The following is an 18,502-nucleotide window of genomic DNA, read 5'->3' on the forward strand; positions in this document are numbered from 1 at the left end:
CCATCCCAGGAGGAAGCTAGGGGAAGCACACAGTGCTCATATCTAAGGGCAATCATGATGATAAAGCATAAAACGTTCTGATACACAGGTTCAGTGCTTCCCTTATAGGGCAGCCACACTGGCAAGAAGCATGAATTCTGATGACAATGGTCTAGTCTCAGCATCAAGTAAATAGGTGACACTAGAAAATTAGCTTATATCCAACTGTAATACCAAGAGGACCAAAGGAAAACAATGTGTCAACTTGAATTCAGGCAATGTGTGTTTTGCTTTTGAGGGTTAAATAAATATCATTTAGCAGGTTTGATACATACTTACATCTCTATCTTCTAGTTTGATAAACACATAACCAGGGATGAGCAATTACCCACCAAGCTACCTACCAAGCTACCCACCACCTGAACACCCTTCAGGTTTTCCCAAAATTGGGCTGTATTCCACACCCACGTAACTTTGAACCTAAAGAAGATTCTAATGACCCTGGGTCATCAGAAACTAGAAGATGAGGCCAATAAGGAAACAGCTAAAATGAACAAAATGAACTGCTTTGCAGCTGACTGGCAAGCTGCTTGAGAAGTAGGAGGAGCCATAGGGATAACAACCTGCCTTAAGCAGGGATAACAACCATCTCTGAGGTAACAGCAAGCGTAAATGTTCTCTGCCATGTTAGTCCTACACCAGACATCACTAGTGGGCAGCACACTCACCGGACCCGTTCCATCTCACTAGCTGTCTTCACCACAGCAAAGGGTTCCCGTCGACTCCAATCCCAGAAGTGGATCTCGTTGGCAGTGGCAATCAGCAGGAGCTGAGCCGTAGGGTGGAAAGCCAGAGAGGCAATGGCATTGTTGCTATCTGTGAACCAGCTTTCACTGCCACCCTGTGAATGAACCAATCCCAAATATTCTCACGTTATACAAATTGTCAGCAGACTGAGATGTCAATTTTAATGGTCCATTTAAGGCAAAATGACTACTTTATTTAATATGTCCTCTGTAAACTGATTTAGAAATTCAGTGATCTGGCAGTGTCACTGATTTATCAGAAAACATTACTGTCAGCTCGGTTCTCCAAAACAGCTACAATCCATAAGCAATAAGCATCCACAGTTTGTTTCTGAAGCCTGTGAAAACTCAAGCTTGGTGCATGACATGGTGCATAACAACTCACTAGCCAGCCACCAGTACAAGGAGCATACTGCTTTGATGATCATGATCAGAGTACTATAAATCCTTGCTCCAAGACAAGAGAAATCCATCCTGAGCACATCTTAGAGCCTCCAGTACTATGTCACAATGGGCGGACAGAAGAATAGTTAATTAGGGTATTCACCTCAGAATGGAGGACTATGGGCTAAGTGGAATCCTACTGATCAAGTGGGCAGTGACTACCAATTATTCAGAGGTAGTCCTGAGAACCTGGCTAGTCTCTCCTCCAGAATTAAGAACCCAATGGTAAATAAGTCTCTGCACCATTTAGCATATCAAAGAAAATGAAATACTTACGTGTAAATCCCAAATCCTAACCTCCCCATCTAGGCAGCCAGAAGCAATAAGGCCTGAGATGGTGGGATGAAAAGTGACACACCACGGAGTGCGGCGGTGTCCAATCAGAGAATGAACACACTTGCCGGTCTTCACCTCCGTAATATAGATGTTATGGTTCACATGAGTGGAGGCCAACAGAGTCCTAGGGAATCAAAAAGTAGGAAGTGAATGTGAAGCACATGGGAGGGTAACAAACTTTACCAGCTTTGTACAACATAGGAAACTGGTATCATTCCCCATTCCAGCATGAAAAAAACTACACCATGGGCGTTACACACAACAGAAATATTTGGATCTTTAAAACTTTTTGGAGTCTCCAACTGTCCCCAAATGACATATATCCCCTTCAGAGAAGATTTTTCCTAGCTGGGAAAACTATCACACTGTATCACATAGCCAACAGACTGTTACTGAGAAATTTTCAAGTTTTAATCCTTGATGTTCATGTTTCTTTTGCTCATTCCCATTATTTTTATGTTTGGTGCTGCTCATTTCAATATACTGGCAAAGCTCTGTTCATACAGTGCTGTTCAAAGAGCCTTCAGGAATTTGACTTGGAAGATCAAGCTAGGCCAAATATATAGAAAGCAATGCTATCATAAGTCTTATGTTAAGTTATAGAGGAGTACTAGATACCTGTCTGGGCTGAAGGCCAGTAAGAAGGTAGAGCGTGGACTATCTGGCAGTTCCACTCTCTGAGAAACAAACAAAAAAGAGTTACAACACATTATGTATAAGCTATGGCTTACTCTATCTCAAAAGCACACGAACCATGCTAGATTAGTATTCACAGTGTAAGCATAAAAAATAATGACAATGAACAAGCTGTACGTTGAGAGAGATAACCCTAATTTAAGAAGGTCTAGCTGTAAAGGAAAAAGATATTTCTAGCCCATAAATTCTTCTAAATTTGTAAACAAAACAAGAAAGGCCTAAATCAAATATATCAGTTCTACACAAAATAAATTACATCCAACTTTGTCATTAACCCGTTTTAAGGTCCCATTCTACTGTCACCCTGAAAATCCTCTGTCAAAAATATCCTTTCTTCTTACCTTGCCCTCCCATTTCATCCAACGGGTTTTATCTTCCACCAGCTCCTGCAGAAGCCGCTGAGCTCCAAAGGTCCTTGTGCCCCTTTCTCGCCCCCAGAGTATCCGGACAGCGTTCTTTTCTGGAACAACCTTCATGGCTCTCAGTAGCCACTGTCACACCAGGCACAGGAAGAGAAGGAGCAAACAATAGCTCCACACACTGAAGCAGCTAAAATGAGGCCATTCAGGTCCTTGTCAGTTGTCTTCATGGAAATCTAAGATAGACACTAATGTCAAAGAACATCTATTCTGCAATCAGAGAAGCTTCCCACTGCAAATAGAATTCTAGCTCAAAGAGGAAAGTATTCTTTTCATAATTCATGACACTTTCTCAGAAAAGACCCTTCTCTCAGAACTTTTCCTCCAAAACTATTTTTTCTTCAAATTCCCCTTGTATCTTCCATAGCTCAGCCTTAAATCTAAAGAACAGACCATTCTATCATGCTAAGTTAAATAAGTCAGAGAAAGACAAATACCATATGATTTCACTTAGTATGTGGAATGTAAAAAACAAAATAAACAAACCGCCAAAACAGACTCATAACCACGGATAACTGATAGTTGCCATAGAGGAGGGAGTTGGGGGGGACTGGTGAAATAGGTGAAGGGGATAAAGAGGTACAAAGTTCCAGTTATAAAGATTAGTCACTGGGATGAAAGTACAGCATAGGGAATATAACGAATAATACTGTAATATCTTTGTATGGTGACAGTAACTACACTTATTGTGGTAAGCATATAGTAACGTATATAATTGTCAAATCACTATGTTGTACACCTGAAACCAATATAATACTATATATCAACTATACTTCAATTAAAAATAAATACAAAGAGAAAAAAAAGAACAGATTATTCTTTTATTAGACAGGAAGAACTTTTGTTACTAAAAAAAGGGTCTAAAATGGGTCAGAAACATCCCCCTGCCCTCCCATTCTGTGTCATGCTGCCCCTCTGGTACCAACTCTTCTCCTCCCCACTCAGCAGCCTCCAAACTAAGAACAGCTAATCAGACCTAAAAGGCTTTTAGTTGAAGGATGACCCCTATGTAACAGCTTCACTTCTGTCTCCTACCTGAAAGCAAGTACATAAGGATTGCTTTGGGGGTATGTTTCTCACTCTCTTTTTCCCCTGGTCCACTGAAGTTCCAGGGTAGTGGACAGAGGAGCAAAGAGATGAAAAATACTTCAATTCACTTTTCTCATCCACCACAAGTCTTAAAAGGGCATAAAACTCACAAAACAAACAGAAATTCTACTATAATGCCAACTAGCACCAAAATATACACACATGGAACAATTAAAGAACTGTGGCTCCTCTGTACAATGGAATATACAGCCCAACAAAATGGTGTCTCTAAAGAATACAAATGTAAATGTTACACATCACAGCACTGTTTCTTCAACTTTATTATGAAAAATTTCAAATATACAGATACAAGTTTTTTTTCTCATTTTATTTATTTTTTAATTGAAGTATAGTTGGTATACAGTATTACTATTGGTTTCAGGTATACTGCACTGATATAACAGTAGAACAAACCCAAGTGTCCATCTAAAGGGGACTAGATGACTAATCTATGGTAAGGAAGATTCTCTGGGTACCAACAAGAAGAGATCTCCAACACATACAGCTAAGAGAGGGAAAAAAGCAAGGTATAGTAGAACAAACACACACTATTCACCATGTAGAGTCAAGGACTGTTAATATTTTGTTTAATTTGCTTTATTTAACTCCATGGATAGAGATATGACAATAAATGAGTTGTTTTTATTTTTTTCTGAACCATTTCAGCAGACATCAGTGCACTCTAACCCTTCGTACCTCACTATGCATCTCCTAGGAATAAGGACATCTGGCTTCATACCCACAATACCATTCTCACATCAATTATCATCTACTACTCAGTCATCATTCAAATTTCCCCAAGTGTCCAAAAAATATCTTCAATAGTTGGCTTAAAAAAAAAATCCAGAATCCAATCAAAACTCAAACAATGAATTTGGATATTATGTCCTTCTATTCTGGAATGGCCTCTGAGTTTTCTTTTGGTCAGTTTTGTTTATGTTTATTTATTTATTTATTTACAAAGCAAACTTTTTTAAAAGACCGGGACAGTTGACTTGTAGGATGTCTTACATCCTAGTTTTGTCAGACTATTTCTTCACAGTGCCATTTAGCTTTCTTCTCCATCCTGGTATTTCTTGTAAACAAGTTAGATCTGAAATACTGATTACTGAAGTGCTTTTGGCAAAAATAGTTCATAGGGGATGCTATCTATGTACCTCAGGATGCAGTACATGAGGTGGTACATACTCTCAGACACCCTCAGTTAGTGGGACTTGGCAAATCATGTGATCACCTGGCAAAATATGGCCACTGGTGGAGTTTGTAACAACCAGAGCTCTTTATAAAAGTATATTTTCCCCTTTGCAATTAGCAATCTGTGGCTAACATTTAGCACTAAGGGAGTATCTTATTCCTCCTCAACCTTTTGTTTTATGGTTTAGCAGACACTGATGATTCCTTCTTGAATTATCTGGGTGCTGAAAAATGTTGATTTTCCAATTCCATCGTTATTTCTACATTTATTAAGCTGTATTCTTCTAGAAAGAACTTTCCCTTAATACCTGATACAGGGTAAATGCTTAATTTTCCCCCTCTAATTACTACTCTGTCTTCTTGTTTGTAATATCCAAAACTGGGAACAAACCAAAGTGTCCATCCAAAGGAGACTAGATGACTAATCTATGGTAAGGAAGATTCTCTGGGTACCAATAAGAAGAGATGTCCAAAATATACAGTTAAGAGAGGGAAAAAAGCAAGGTACAGAATAATATATATAGTAATGTTATCTTTTGAATAGGAGGAGAAATTAATGGGCATTAGGGACTAAAGGGACAAGATGTATGGGGATAAAGATGGAAGCAAGACTTCTCAGTGTTCTTGTTTTATGTCATTAAATGATATGAAAAAATACGTATTTAGTGAAAAAAGGAGAATATAAAAGTATATATACAGTATGATCCCATTTTGTTTTAAAAAAATCTTGGAGAATAATGACACCAAGGAAATATTAAAAAATACTAACCATGGTTGTCTGGTTGGTGGGATTACAGGTCATTCAGTGATTAGAAAAGGTTGTGCTCTACCTTTTTAAAATTTTAAAGTAATAAATGTGTATTGTGGAAAGTCAAACAGCAGCTGCCTTTCTACATTTCACAAAAGGCTGCAATCTAAAAAGTATACAACCCTAGATGCATCCAAATACAGACAGAGGGCAAAATAACCTTTGCTGTGCTGAAAGAAGTTTTCTCCCTGGAATACAGAAGTGTAAAAAGTCAGAATGATGAGAAACACTCCAAGTTTCTCATCATACACAGCACAGTTTCCTAAGGAGTGACAAAGATACAAACTAGCCTGTATCCTCACGTATAACCATCATTCCTCATTAGTGCATGATATAAATATGTACACACAAAAAATATCAACATGCTGGGGGCCAATATTCTGAATAAGTGAAGAATAAACTACCTGGAAGGAAATAACCTTTTTGGTGACCCTGACAACTCATGATTTAAGACCAAAAGTCTGGAAGTGAAACATTCACACAGCTGAACAATTACTAACTAGGAAGGTACCAGAAATACAGTTCACATTAGTTCACCTTAAACTTTTATTGAGTCTATAATATTTTTTCAGCCCATGGTTCTTTCACCTGATATAAAGAAGTTAAGAAAAGTTTTGAGGGTCCCTGTCCTAACAGTACAACATAAAAGCACTTTCAAAGAAATAAATTTAAGCCCTTTATAATCTTATAATGTAACAGCTGCTGTCTCAATTCCTAAAAAAAAAAATCTGACCTGACCTCATGTAATTCAATAGGAAGAGTAATATATAGGTCACAAAACACCATATGATTCAGAAAACTGTGGTGCAACCTGAAGCTCCTACAGGAATCAGAAGGAAGAGGAAAGAGCTTTTACAAATACCAGTTATCGAGAAAACTAAAAACTAAACTCAGGATTACCAAAGAGCTTGTCTATCAATTTCCAGGGACTGAAACATACTACGAGTTCAAACAAGAGAAAGTCTGACTGAAGCCAGAAGTCAAAGGGACTAAAACAATCACACAGTCTTTTTTGTCTGAAGAAAAATATTTGCTGTTTCTTTAAAAGGACAAGGGACTTAACAACTCCTTTCAGCCACCTGAGATGAAATTTTACTCTGTTCTCTATAAAGAACAAAAGGAGCTAAATCAAACTGAAGGAAGTCAGACCAGCCTGTCGCTAAAGAGGAAGTGCCAGTCAAGTGTGTTTTTCATTCCTCTTTTTAAAAAGGAGGAAGAAACAAGTATCCCAATCTGTCCCTTAAACCAGTCTGAGACAATGGGTGCCAAGAATAATCTCTGTGATGCCATTAATTTAGTCCCCAGAATCCATTCTTAATCACCAAAAGCCTTGTACAAGTAGAACCAAAGGATGCTACTAGGATATGTAAATAACACAAATGTCAACATTCTACTCTATTTTCACCCCTTCCCCTATAACATGACTGATCACTCTAAAAATATGGGAAGATAAACCACCTTGAAAGATTTTCTCCGCTTAATTCTACAATATAATTATATTTAACCACTATTATTAAAAATCACTTAGTATGCCACAACCCAGTGGGAATTAAAAGTTAGATTTACAGGTTCCCCTTACAATTTATCGTCTTATGCCACCAATTTTAGTCCACCTTCTAGCTATATGATTTTGGGCAAGTTAATTAACCACTCTGAGACTTGGTTTCCTCCTCTGTAAAAGAGGAATGGCAATATCCTCTTCATCAGGAAGTTGTGAGGCTCCAGGAAGAAAAGAGTGGTGGAGCATTAACACTGCTGCTGTTACTGATGTCATTAATACTGAATTCTCTTTGGGGTTCACTATGCTTTCTCTCACCAAACAATACAGCCAACTAAACTCCAGAGACCTGAGATGGAATTCCCAAGAGTAGCAATTTCTAAGAAACATTACAAAGGCTGCTACCAGACAACCAATTAAGAAATACTCCAAAAATGTATTTTTGTGGCAAAAATAATTAAATGAGATTTGGGCTACCTTTACATAAGTAAACTGAATTAAAAAACAGAACTAACACTTAGCACTACATCTGCAACCTCATTAATAATTCAGACCCCAAATCCTCCCTTCCAAAAGCATTACAGAGATATAAATCAGAAAGCTCTTAGACTTGGAAGGGACTGTTAAAATGGAGTCCAATCCCGTCATTTATTTGAGTAACTGCATCTCTCTCCACTTCACTTTGCACACATAGGCAAAGTCTAAGAATAAAATCAGCTACATAATGCCAATATATATTCCGTAACATACAGTATTCAATCCAAGGTTAACTCTTCCTTTTTATTAAGGTATCTTTGATATACACTCCCACAAAGGTTTCATAAGAAAAACAATGTGGCTACCACACTCACCCCCACCGAGTCCCCCACCTTCATACCCCACTGCAGTCACCGTCCATCAGTGTAGTAAGATGCCACAGTCTCTATCTTCTCTGAGCTACACTGTCTTCCCCATGACCCCACACATACCATGTGCACCAATCATGATACCCCACAATCCCCTTTCTGAACAGATAACATATTCTGAAGGGAAACACATGTGGAAGCAGAAAAACTTCAACTGTTACCTAAACTGTGTATCTACTGTGTACACACTACTAAAAGATATCCTAGGTTATACCAAAGTGCTAACTGTGGTTAAATCTAGATAGAAAAGTTGTAAGTGATGTTTATCTCCTTATCCATAATTTCTAAATAAGAGATAGTGTGGTATGGTGTTATAATGCACCCTTAAATCCACTAGTTGACTGAATCCCAGCTGTGTCATTTTCTTGATATATAAAGATTTCCTGATTTCCTGAAATAGTTTCTTAACTTCCCTGTACTTGAGTTTCCTCATCTATAAAATGTCACTACAGACAATGTTTATGATAGGGTTACCAGAAGGATTAAAAGGATTACCAAAAAATGAAAAGTGCTCTCTGCTATATAATTCCAATGCTTATGCTAGAATAATAATTTCATTCTATAATGAAGAATTATAATTAAAATGACAGTAAGAAAAATAATTTTAGGCTACAAAGTCCTGTATAAACAATTAGACAAATTAAATTTAAGACAAATTTTGGTCAAAATGAGAATGTCTACTGCACAGGTACCCCAACCAGCATAGGAAAGATCTTACCATTCTTATTTTTTTAAAAAATGAAGCCACAATTTCATACTGGCACAAGAACAGAACCATAGACCAGTGCAACAGAATAGACTCCAGATATTAACCCAAGCATATATGGTCAATTAATATATGATCAAGGAGCCATGGATATACAATGAGGAAATGACAGCCTCTTCAACAGTTCATGTTGGCAAAACTGGACAGCTACATGTAAGAGAATGAAACTGGATCATTGTCTAACCCCATACACAAAAGTAAACTCGAAATGGATCAAAGAGCTGAATGTAAGTCATGAAACCATAAAACTCTTAGAAAAAACCATGTGCAAAAATCTCTTGAATATAAACATGAACAACTTCTTCATAAACATATCTTCACGGGAAAGGGAAACAAAAGCAAAAATGAACAAGTGGGACTACACCAAACTAAAAAGCTTTTGTACAATAAAGGAGACCATCAGTAGAACAAAAAGTCATCCTACAGAATAGGAGAATATATTCATAAATGACATATCGGATAAGGGGTTGACACCCAAAATATATAAAGAGCTCACGTACCTCAACAAACAAAAAGCAAACAAACCAATTAAAAAATGGGCAAAGGATCTAAACAGACACTTCTCCAAAGAAGAAATTCAGATGGCCAACAGGCACATGAAAAGATGCTCCACATCACTAATCATCAGAGAAATGCAAATTAAAAACACAATGAGAAAGTACCTCACAACAGTTAGAATGGCCACCATCCAAAAGACAAATGTTGGTGAGAATGTGGAGGAAGCAGAACCCCCCTACACTGCTGATGGGAATGTAAATTAGTTCAACCACTGTGGAAAGCACTATGGAGGTTCCTCAAAAAACTTGAAATACCATTTGACCCAGGAATTCTACTCCTAGGAATTTACCCTAAGAATGCAGAAGCTCAAAGACAGCAGCGTGAGAGGTGAGACAGAGACTTCATCCTAAAACCACACATAATATGAAAACGTAATTAATACAACTATTCTGAAAGACCAACAGGAAAGAAGGCTGCACCAGACTGCATACACCTGGAGAAAAGAGCAGACCTCACAGAACAGGGTAACATACCAAAGCCGTGACCTGGAGGGACCCAAGGCCTTCCCCCACCCCAGCTCACCGGCGGGAGGAAGAGAAACAGAGGGACGAGAGAGTGGAGGCCTGTGACTGCTGAACACCTAGCCCTGGAGATCTGCTCTACGAGAATGAACCTACATTGCATGGTGCTCTGGTGATTAGTGGGGTTGGAAAGCTAAGACAGGTGGAATACCTCAAGAGATGGAGATTCCAACTGCTTGTGAAAAAGAGGAATTCATATCCGGCTGATGTGGGAGGTCAGTTTGAGAGACTCCCTAACAGCAAGAGGGCTGCTAAATGGGCAAAGATTGCACAAAGCGTACTGCTCAGGAGAAAGGACAGGTAGACAAAATTGTTCGGGTGCACTCCGCCCATCAGGTTGGAAACTTAAACGATCTTCAGGTGCTCCATCCCCCCCAGGTGGCTAAGCAGCTCCAAGGCCCCACATTGTGATACGCAGCCTGCTGTGTCTTCCTCCTGGCTAGCCTGTACCTGGCTCCCAAACCAGCGACCCCTGCCCTGGACTCAGGCCAGCCAGAGGGAAGCCCCGCCTATGACAGATACAAACATAAAGCATAGAGGCTTACACCTGTGTGTTTGGCCCACTGTTATTGGCAGTGGAGACAGGAATAGCAGCTGGGAAGCAGGAAACAGCTCTTTCCTCCCTCCAGGCACAAATACCACTCCCCTTTGACCCCTGACATTGCTCCAGGGGCTGAGCAGCTCAAGAGAGTAGACCTTCTGGGCACAAGAGGGCACCACATAAAAATATGAAATGTCAAAGTAACCTTGTTCAAAGCACAATCTCAACATTAGAGAAAGGACCAACTGAGACTGAATTAATAAATCTTCCTGAAAGAGATTTCAAAATAAAAGTCATAAACATGGTCATGGAGGTACAGAAGAATATTCAAGAACGCAGGAATGAATTTAGAATGGAGATCCAATTGTTAAAGAGCACAATGGAGGGTATTAAAAGCAGATTAGATATGGTGGAGGAGATGATAAATGAAACAGAAACTAGGGAAGAAGAATACAAAGAAGCTGAGGCACAGAGAGAAAAAAGAATGCCTAGGAATGAAAGAATACTGAGAGAACTGTCTGACCAATCAAAACAGAACAATATCCGCATTATAGGGGTACCAGAAGAAGAAGAGAGAGAAAGAGGGATAGAAAGTGTCTTTGAGGAGGTAACTGCTGAAAACTTCCCCAATCTGGGGAAGGTTATAGTCTCTCAGGCCATGGAGGTGCACAGATCTTCCTAAACAACGGACCCAAGGAGGACAACACCAAGACATATAATAATTAAAAGGGGAAAGATAAAGGATAAGGAAAGACTATTAAAAGGACCCAGAGAGAGAAATAAAATCACATACAAAGGAAAGTCCATCAGGCTATCAAAAATCTCAGCAGAAACTTTACAGGACAGAAGGGAGTGGCATGATATATTTAATGCAATGAAGCAGAAGGGCCTTGAACCAAGAATATTATATTCGGCAACATTATCATTTAAATTTGAAGAAGGGATTAAACAATTTTCAGGTAAGCAAAAGCTGAGAGAATTTAACTCCCACAAACCATCTCTACAGTGTACTTTGGAGGGACTGCTATAGATGGAAGTTCCTAAGGCTACATAGCTGTCACCAGAAGTAATAAAAAGGGATAGACAAAGAATACAGAATATGATACCTAATATATAGAGATTGGAGGAGGAAAAAAAGGAGGGGAAAAAAAAGAACCTTTAGATTATGTTTGTAATAGCATACTAAGTGAGTTAAGTTAGACCCTCAGATAGTAAGAAAGTTACCCTTGAACCTTTGGTAACCGTGAATCTAAAGCCTGAATGGCAATAAGTACATACCTATTCATAATCACCCTAAATGTAGTCTGCATGCACCAATCAAAAGACGTAGAGTCACTGTATGGATAAAAAAAAGATGCAATTATATCCTGCCTACAAGAGACTCACTTCAAACACAAAGACATACAAAGTCTAAAACTGAAGGGATGGAAAAAGACACTTCATGCAACTAATAGAAAAAAGCAGGTGTATCAGACAAAATGCAAAGAAAGTCACAAGAGACAAAGAAGGACATTACATAATGATAAAGGGGTCAATCCAACAAGAGGATGTAAACATTATAAATCTCGATGCACCAACACAGGAGCACCTACATATGTGAAACAAATACTAACAGAAATAAAAGGGGAAACAGAATGCAATACATTCATTCTAGGAGACTTTAACAATCCACTCAGTCCAAAGGACAGATCAACCAGACAGAAAATAAGTAGGGAAACAGAGGCATTGAACAACACATTAGAACAGACAGACCTAACAGACACCTAAAGAACTCTCCACACAAAACCAGCACAATACACATTCTTCTCAAGTGCACATGTAACATTTTCAGGAATAGATCAAAATGGAACAATATCCACATTATAGGGGTACCAGAAGAAGAGAGAAAAAAAGGGATAGAAAGTGTCTTTGAGGAGGTAATCATATAATAGGTCACAAAAAGAGCCTCAGTAAATTCAAAAAGATTGAAATTGTTCCAAACAGCTTCTCAGATGACAAGGGTATGAAACTATAAATAAATTACGCAAAGAGAACGAAGAAGCCCACAAACACATGCAGGCTTAACAACATGCACTTAAATCACAAATGGATCAATGACCAAACAAAAACAGAGATCAAGCAATGTATGGAGAAAAATGACAACAATAATTCAACAACAAAAATCTGTGGGATGCAGAGAAGGCAGTGCTAAGATGGAAGTATATTGCAATACAGGCCTACCTCAGGAAAGAAGAACAATCCCATATGAACAATCTAAACTCACAATTGATGACACTAGAAAAGATGAACAAATGAGGCCCAAAGTAGTAGAAGGTGGGACATAATAAAGATTAGAGAAGAAATAAATAAAATTGAGAAAAATAAAACAATAGAAAGAATAAGTGAAAGCGGAATCTGGTTCTTCAAGAAAATAAACAAAATAGATGAACCCCTTGTACCACTTCTCAAGAAAAAAAAGAGAGTCTACACACATAAACAGAATCAGAAATGAGTAAGGAAAAATCACTACAGACACTACAGAAACACAAAGAATTATTAGAGAATACTATGAAAAATTATATGCTAACAAACTGGATATCCTAGAAAAAATGGACAACTTTCTGGAGAAAAAAAACCTTCCAAGGCTCACGAGGAAGAAACAGAAAATCTGAACAGACCAATTACTAGCAACATGATTGAATTGCTAATCAAAAAACTGTGTAAGAACAAAACCCTTGCACCACATGGCTTCACTGCTGAATTTTATCAAACATTTAATGAGGATTGACTACCTGTCCTCTTTAAAGTTTTCCAAAAAGTAGAAGAAGAAGGTATAGTTCCAAACTCACTCTATGAGGCCAGCATTACTCTAATATCAAAAACAGACAAAGACACCACAAAAAAAGAAAATTACACACCAATATCCCTGATGAACATAAATGCAAAAATACTCAATAAAATACAGCAAACCAAATTCAAAAATGCATCAAAAAGATCATCCATCATGATTAAGTCGGATTTTTTCCAGGGATGCAAGAATGGTACAACATGAGAAAATCCATCAACATCATCTACCACATCAACAAAAAGAAGGACAAAATTCACATGATCTTCCCACTGATGCTGAAAAAGCATTTGTCAAAATTCAACATCCATTCATGATAAAAACTCTCAACAAAATGGGTATAGAGGGCAAGTACCTCAACATAATAAAGGCCATATATGACAAACCCACAGCAAACATCATACTTAACAGAGAGAAGCTGAAAGACTTCCCTTTAAGATCAGTAACAACACAAGGATGCTCACTCTCTCCACTTTATTCAACATAGTTCTGGAGGTCCTCGCCATGGCAACCAGACAACACAAAGATATAAAAGGCATCCAGATAGTTAAAGAAGAAGTTGAACTGTCACTGTTTGAAGATAACATGACATTGTACATAAAAACCCTAAAGAATCCACTCCAAAACTACTAGAATATATGAATTCAGCAACATTGTAGGATACAAAATTAATACACAGAAATCTGTTGCAATCCTATACACTAATGAAGAACTAACAGAAAGAGAAATCAGGAAAACAATTCCTTTCACAGTTACATCAAAAAGAATAAAATACCTAGGAATAAACCTAATGAAGGAAGTGAAAAATCTATACAATGAATACTACAAGACACTCTTAAGAGAAATTAAAGAATATACCAATAATGGAAACACATCCCATGCTCATGGATAGGAAGAATTAATATTGTTAAAATGGCCATCCTGCCCAAAGCAATCTACAGATTCAATGCAATTCCTATCAAAACACCAACACCATTCTTCAGTGAACTAGAGCAAATCATTCTAAAATTCATATGGAACCACAAAAGACCCCGAATAGCCAAAGCAATCCTGAGAATGAAGAATAAAGCTGGGCGGATTATGCTCCCCAACTTCAAGCTCTACTACAAAGGCACAGTAATCAAGACAATTTGATACTGGCCTAAGAACAGAACCATAGACCAATGGAACAGACTAGAGAGCCCTGATATAAACCCAACCACATATGCTCAATTAATATAGGATAAAGGAGCCATGAACCATACAATGGGGACATGACAGCCTGTTCAACAACTGGTGCTGGCAAAACTGGACAGTTACATGCAAGCAATGAAACTGGATTATTGTTTAACCCCATACACAAAAGTAAACTCGAAATGGATCAAAGACCCGAATGTAAGTCATGAAACCATAAAACTCTTTGAAGACAAGATAGGCGAAAAATCTCCTAAAATATAAGCATGAGCAACTTCTTCCTGAATGCATCTCCTCGAGCAAGGGAAATAAAAGCAAAAATGAACACATGGGACTACATAAAAACTAAAAATTTCTGTATGGCAAAGGATACCATCAACAGAACAAAAAGGTATCCTACAGTATGGGAGAATATATTTGTAAATGGCATATCTGACAAGGGATTAACATCCAAAATACATAAAGAACTCACATGCCTCAACACCCAAAAAGCAAATAATCTGATTAAAAAAAAGGGCAGAGGATCTGAACATACAATTCTGCAAAGAAGAAATTCAGATGACCAACAGACATATGAAAAGATGCTCCACATCACTAATCATCAGGGAAATGCAAATTCAAATCACAATGAGATATCACCTCACACCAGTAAGTATGGCCAGCATTGGAAAGAGTTAGAACAACAAATGCTGGCCAGGATGCAGAGAAAGGGGAACCCTCCTACACTGTTGGTAGGAATGTAAGCTAGTTTAACCATTGTGGAAAGCAGTATGGAGGTTCCTCAAAAAACTCAAAACAGAAATACCATTTGACCCAGGAATTTCACTCCTAGGAATTTACCCTAAGAATGCAGCAGCCCAGTTTGAAAAAGACATATGCACCATGTTTATTGCAACACTATTTACAATAGCCAAGAAATGGAAGCAACCTAAGTGTCTATCAGGAGATGAATGGATAAAGAAGATGTGGTACATATACACAATGGAATATTATTCAGCTATAACTAGAAAAATCCTACCATTTACAACAACATGGATGGAGCTAGAGGGTATTATGCTCAGTGAAATAAGCCAGGTGGAGAAAGACAAGTATCACATGATTTCACTCATCTGTGGAGTATAAGAACAAAGAAAAAACTGAAGGAACAAAACAGCAGCAGACTCACAGAACCCAAGAATGGACTAACAGTTACCAAAGGGAGAGGGACTGGAGCGGATGGGTTGGAAAGGAGGGATAAGGGGGAAAAAGGGTCATTACGATTAGCACACATGGAGGGGGAGGGGCACAGGGAGGGCAGTACAACACAGAGAAGACAAGTAGTGATTCTACAGATCTTACTATGCTGATGGACAGTGAGTGTAATGGGGTATGTGTTGGGGACTTGATAATGGGGGGAGTCTAGTAACTATAATGCTGCTCATGTAATTGTACATTAATGATACAAAAATATATATACACATATACATATATGTGTGTGTGTGTGTGTGTATATATATATATATATATATAAAATGCTGAATTTCTAATAGCATTCAAAGAAAGTATCCTTGCCACAAAAGTAACAGCAACCCTAAAGCCATTAAGTACTAGCAAAAAAATATTCATCCAATTATCCGCCAATTGATAAGACAAACTTAACACATATTTTAAAGCATTATCTAATATTCACTGAACACTGGCAGCACACCTGGTAGTGTAAGCACTTTTACACACATTAGCTCATCTCTCACAATGACATTATGAAGGTAGATACTATCATTATCCGCATTTCACAAATCACTAAACTGAGGCTTAGAGAGGTTCAATGATTTGCCCACATGGACGAGAGATTCAAAACTAAATTGGGGAGATTCAAGTTGGCAGCGTGAGAGGTGAGATAGAGAACTCTTCCCAAAACCACAAATAGTACAAAAATATAGTTAATTAATACAACTAACCCTAAACAGCAACAAGAAAGAAGGCTGAACCAGACTGCATACAGACCTCAAGAACAGAGCAGACCTCATGGAACTGGGTAACTTATGAAAGCCTTAATCCGGTGGGACCCAGGCCCTTCCCCCACCCTGGCTCACCCACAGAAGGAAGAGAAACAGAGTGGGGAGGGGGTGGATGCCTGGGACTGCTGAACACCTAGCCGAGGAGTTCTGCTTTGTGAGCAGAAACCTACATTGTGTGGTGCTCTGGATATTCGGGAGCTCAGACAGGTGGAGTGCTTGAGAGACTGAGATTCCAGCCATTTGTGAAAGATGTGATCCATACTTGGCTGCTCTGTGTCAGAGGAAAGGCAGGCAGTCTGACAGGCTTCCTAGCAGCAAGAGTGCTGCTGAATGGGCAGGGTTTGCATAGAGTTTCTGCAAGGCAGAAGGGAGAGCTGGACAAGGTTATCTAGGTGCATTCTGCTCAACTGGTTGGGAACTTTGGGAAGCTTCAGGCGCTCCATCCCCATGGCTGGCTCAGTTCTGAGGCCCCCCACTGTGATATGCAGCCTGCTGCGCCTTCCTCCTGGCCTGACAGCAACGCTCGCAAAATGGCAGTCACTGTGCTGGCATCAGGCCAGTCAGAGGGAGGCATGGCCTACAACAGATAGAGACACAAGGCACAGAGGCTTACACCTGTGTGCTTGGCCCCACTGGCTCTGACAGTGGAGACAGGTACCACAGACAGGAAACAGGAAACTGATCTTTCCTTCCCCCAGGCACTGGCTCCTCTCCCACTACGACCTCCAACCTCACTCTAGGGGCTGAGTAGCTCCAGAGACTGGAGCTTCTGGGCACTAGTGGGCACCGCAAAGAATTATGAAACGTCAGAAGAACATGGTTCAGACCAAAATCTCACAAACCTAAGAAAAAGGGCCAAATGAAAATGAACTCACCAATCTTCCTGAAAGAGAGTTCAAAATAAAAATTATAAACATGCTTATGGAGGTACAGAAAAATATTCAAGAACTCAGGAACAAATTTAAGTCAGAGATTCAATCATTAAGAAATTCCATATCTGAAATGAAACATACAATGGAGGGATTTAAAAGCAGGTGAGATGTAGTAGAAGAGACAGTAAATAGAATAAAAATTAGAGAAGAGGAATACAAAGAAGCTGAGGCAGAGAAAGAAAAAAGAATCTCTAAGAATGCAAGACTTTTGAGAGAACTGTGTGACCAATCCAAATGGAACAATATTCGCACTATAGGGGTATCAGCAGAAGAATAACAGAGAAAAAGGGATAGAGAAAGTGTCTTTGAGGAGGTAATTGCTGAAAACTTCCCTAATCTGGGGAAGGAGATAGTCTCTCAGGCCATGGAGATCCACAGATTTCCCAGCATAAGGGACCCAAGGAAGACAACACCAAGACATATAGTAATTAAAATGGTAAAGATCAAGGATAAATACAGACTATTAAAAGTAGCCAGAGAGAGTAATAAGATCACATACACAGGAAAAGCCATCAGGCTATCATCAGACTTCTCAACAGAAACCTTACAGTCCAGATGGGAGTGGCATGATATATTTAATGCAATGAAGCAGAAGGGCCTTGAACGAAGAACACTCTACCCAGCAAGGTTATCACTTAAATTTGAAGGAGGGATTAAACAATTTCCAGAAAGCAAAAGCTGAGAGAATTTACATCCCACAAACCACCTTTACAGTGCATTTTGGAGGGACTCTTACAGATGGAAGTATTCCTAAGGCTAAAAAGATGTCACCCAAGGGATACACAAAGAGTACAGAATACGATTCATAATATACAAAGAATAGAGGAGGAAGAAAAAAGATGAAAAAAAAAAAGAACCTTTAGGTTGTGTTTGTAATAGCATATGAAGTGAGTTAAATTAGACAGATAGTAAGGTAATTACCCTTGAACCTTTGGTAACCACAAATCCACAGCCTGCAATGGCAGTAAGTACATACCTATCGATAATCACCCCAAATGTAAATGGTCTGAATGCAC

General features: G+C 38.7%; 1 protein-coding gene across 9 annotated transcripts in view; it reads right to left on the reverse strand.

Annotated features, from left to right (window-relative positions):
* The window catches only part of AMBRA1 (autophagy and beclin 1 regulator 1), a 247,065-nt gene that overhangs the window by 212,371 nt on the left and 16,192 nt on the right, over nt 1-18,502 (reverse strand). For 8 of the 9 annotated variants that reach the window (XM_036891716.2, XM_036891718.2, XM_057507588.1 and 5 more), the window contains 4 exons: nt 2,603-2,856; nt 2,184-2,242; nt 1,506-1,689; nt 708-880 (listed from right to left, as the gene is read on the reverse strand). In XM_036891716.2, the coding sequence (XP_036747611.2) occupies nt 708-880; nt 1,506-1,689; nt 2,184-2,242; nt 2,603-2,737 (551 nt within the window). In that variant the 5' untranslated portion in view covers nt 2,738-2,856. Of the gene's footprint in view, nt 1-707; nt 881-1,505; nt 1,690-2,183; nt 2,243-2,602; nt 2,857-17,429; nt 17,484-18,502 lie in introns of those variants that run through there. The other variant, XM_036891717.2, reaches the window with a different exon arrangement.

Source organism: Manis pentadactyla, chromosome 9, assembly GCF_030020395.1.
Source record: "Manis pentadactyla isolate mManPen7 chromosome 9, mManPen7.hap1, whole genome shotgun sequence".
Taxonomy (NCBI): Eukaryota; Metazoa; Chordata; class Mammalia; order Pholidota; family Manidae; genus Manis; species Manis pentadactyla.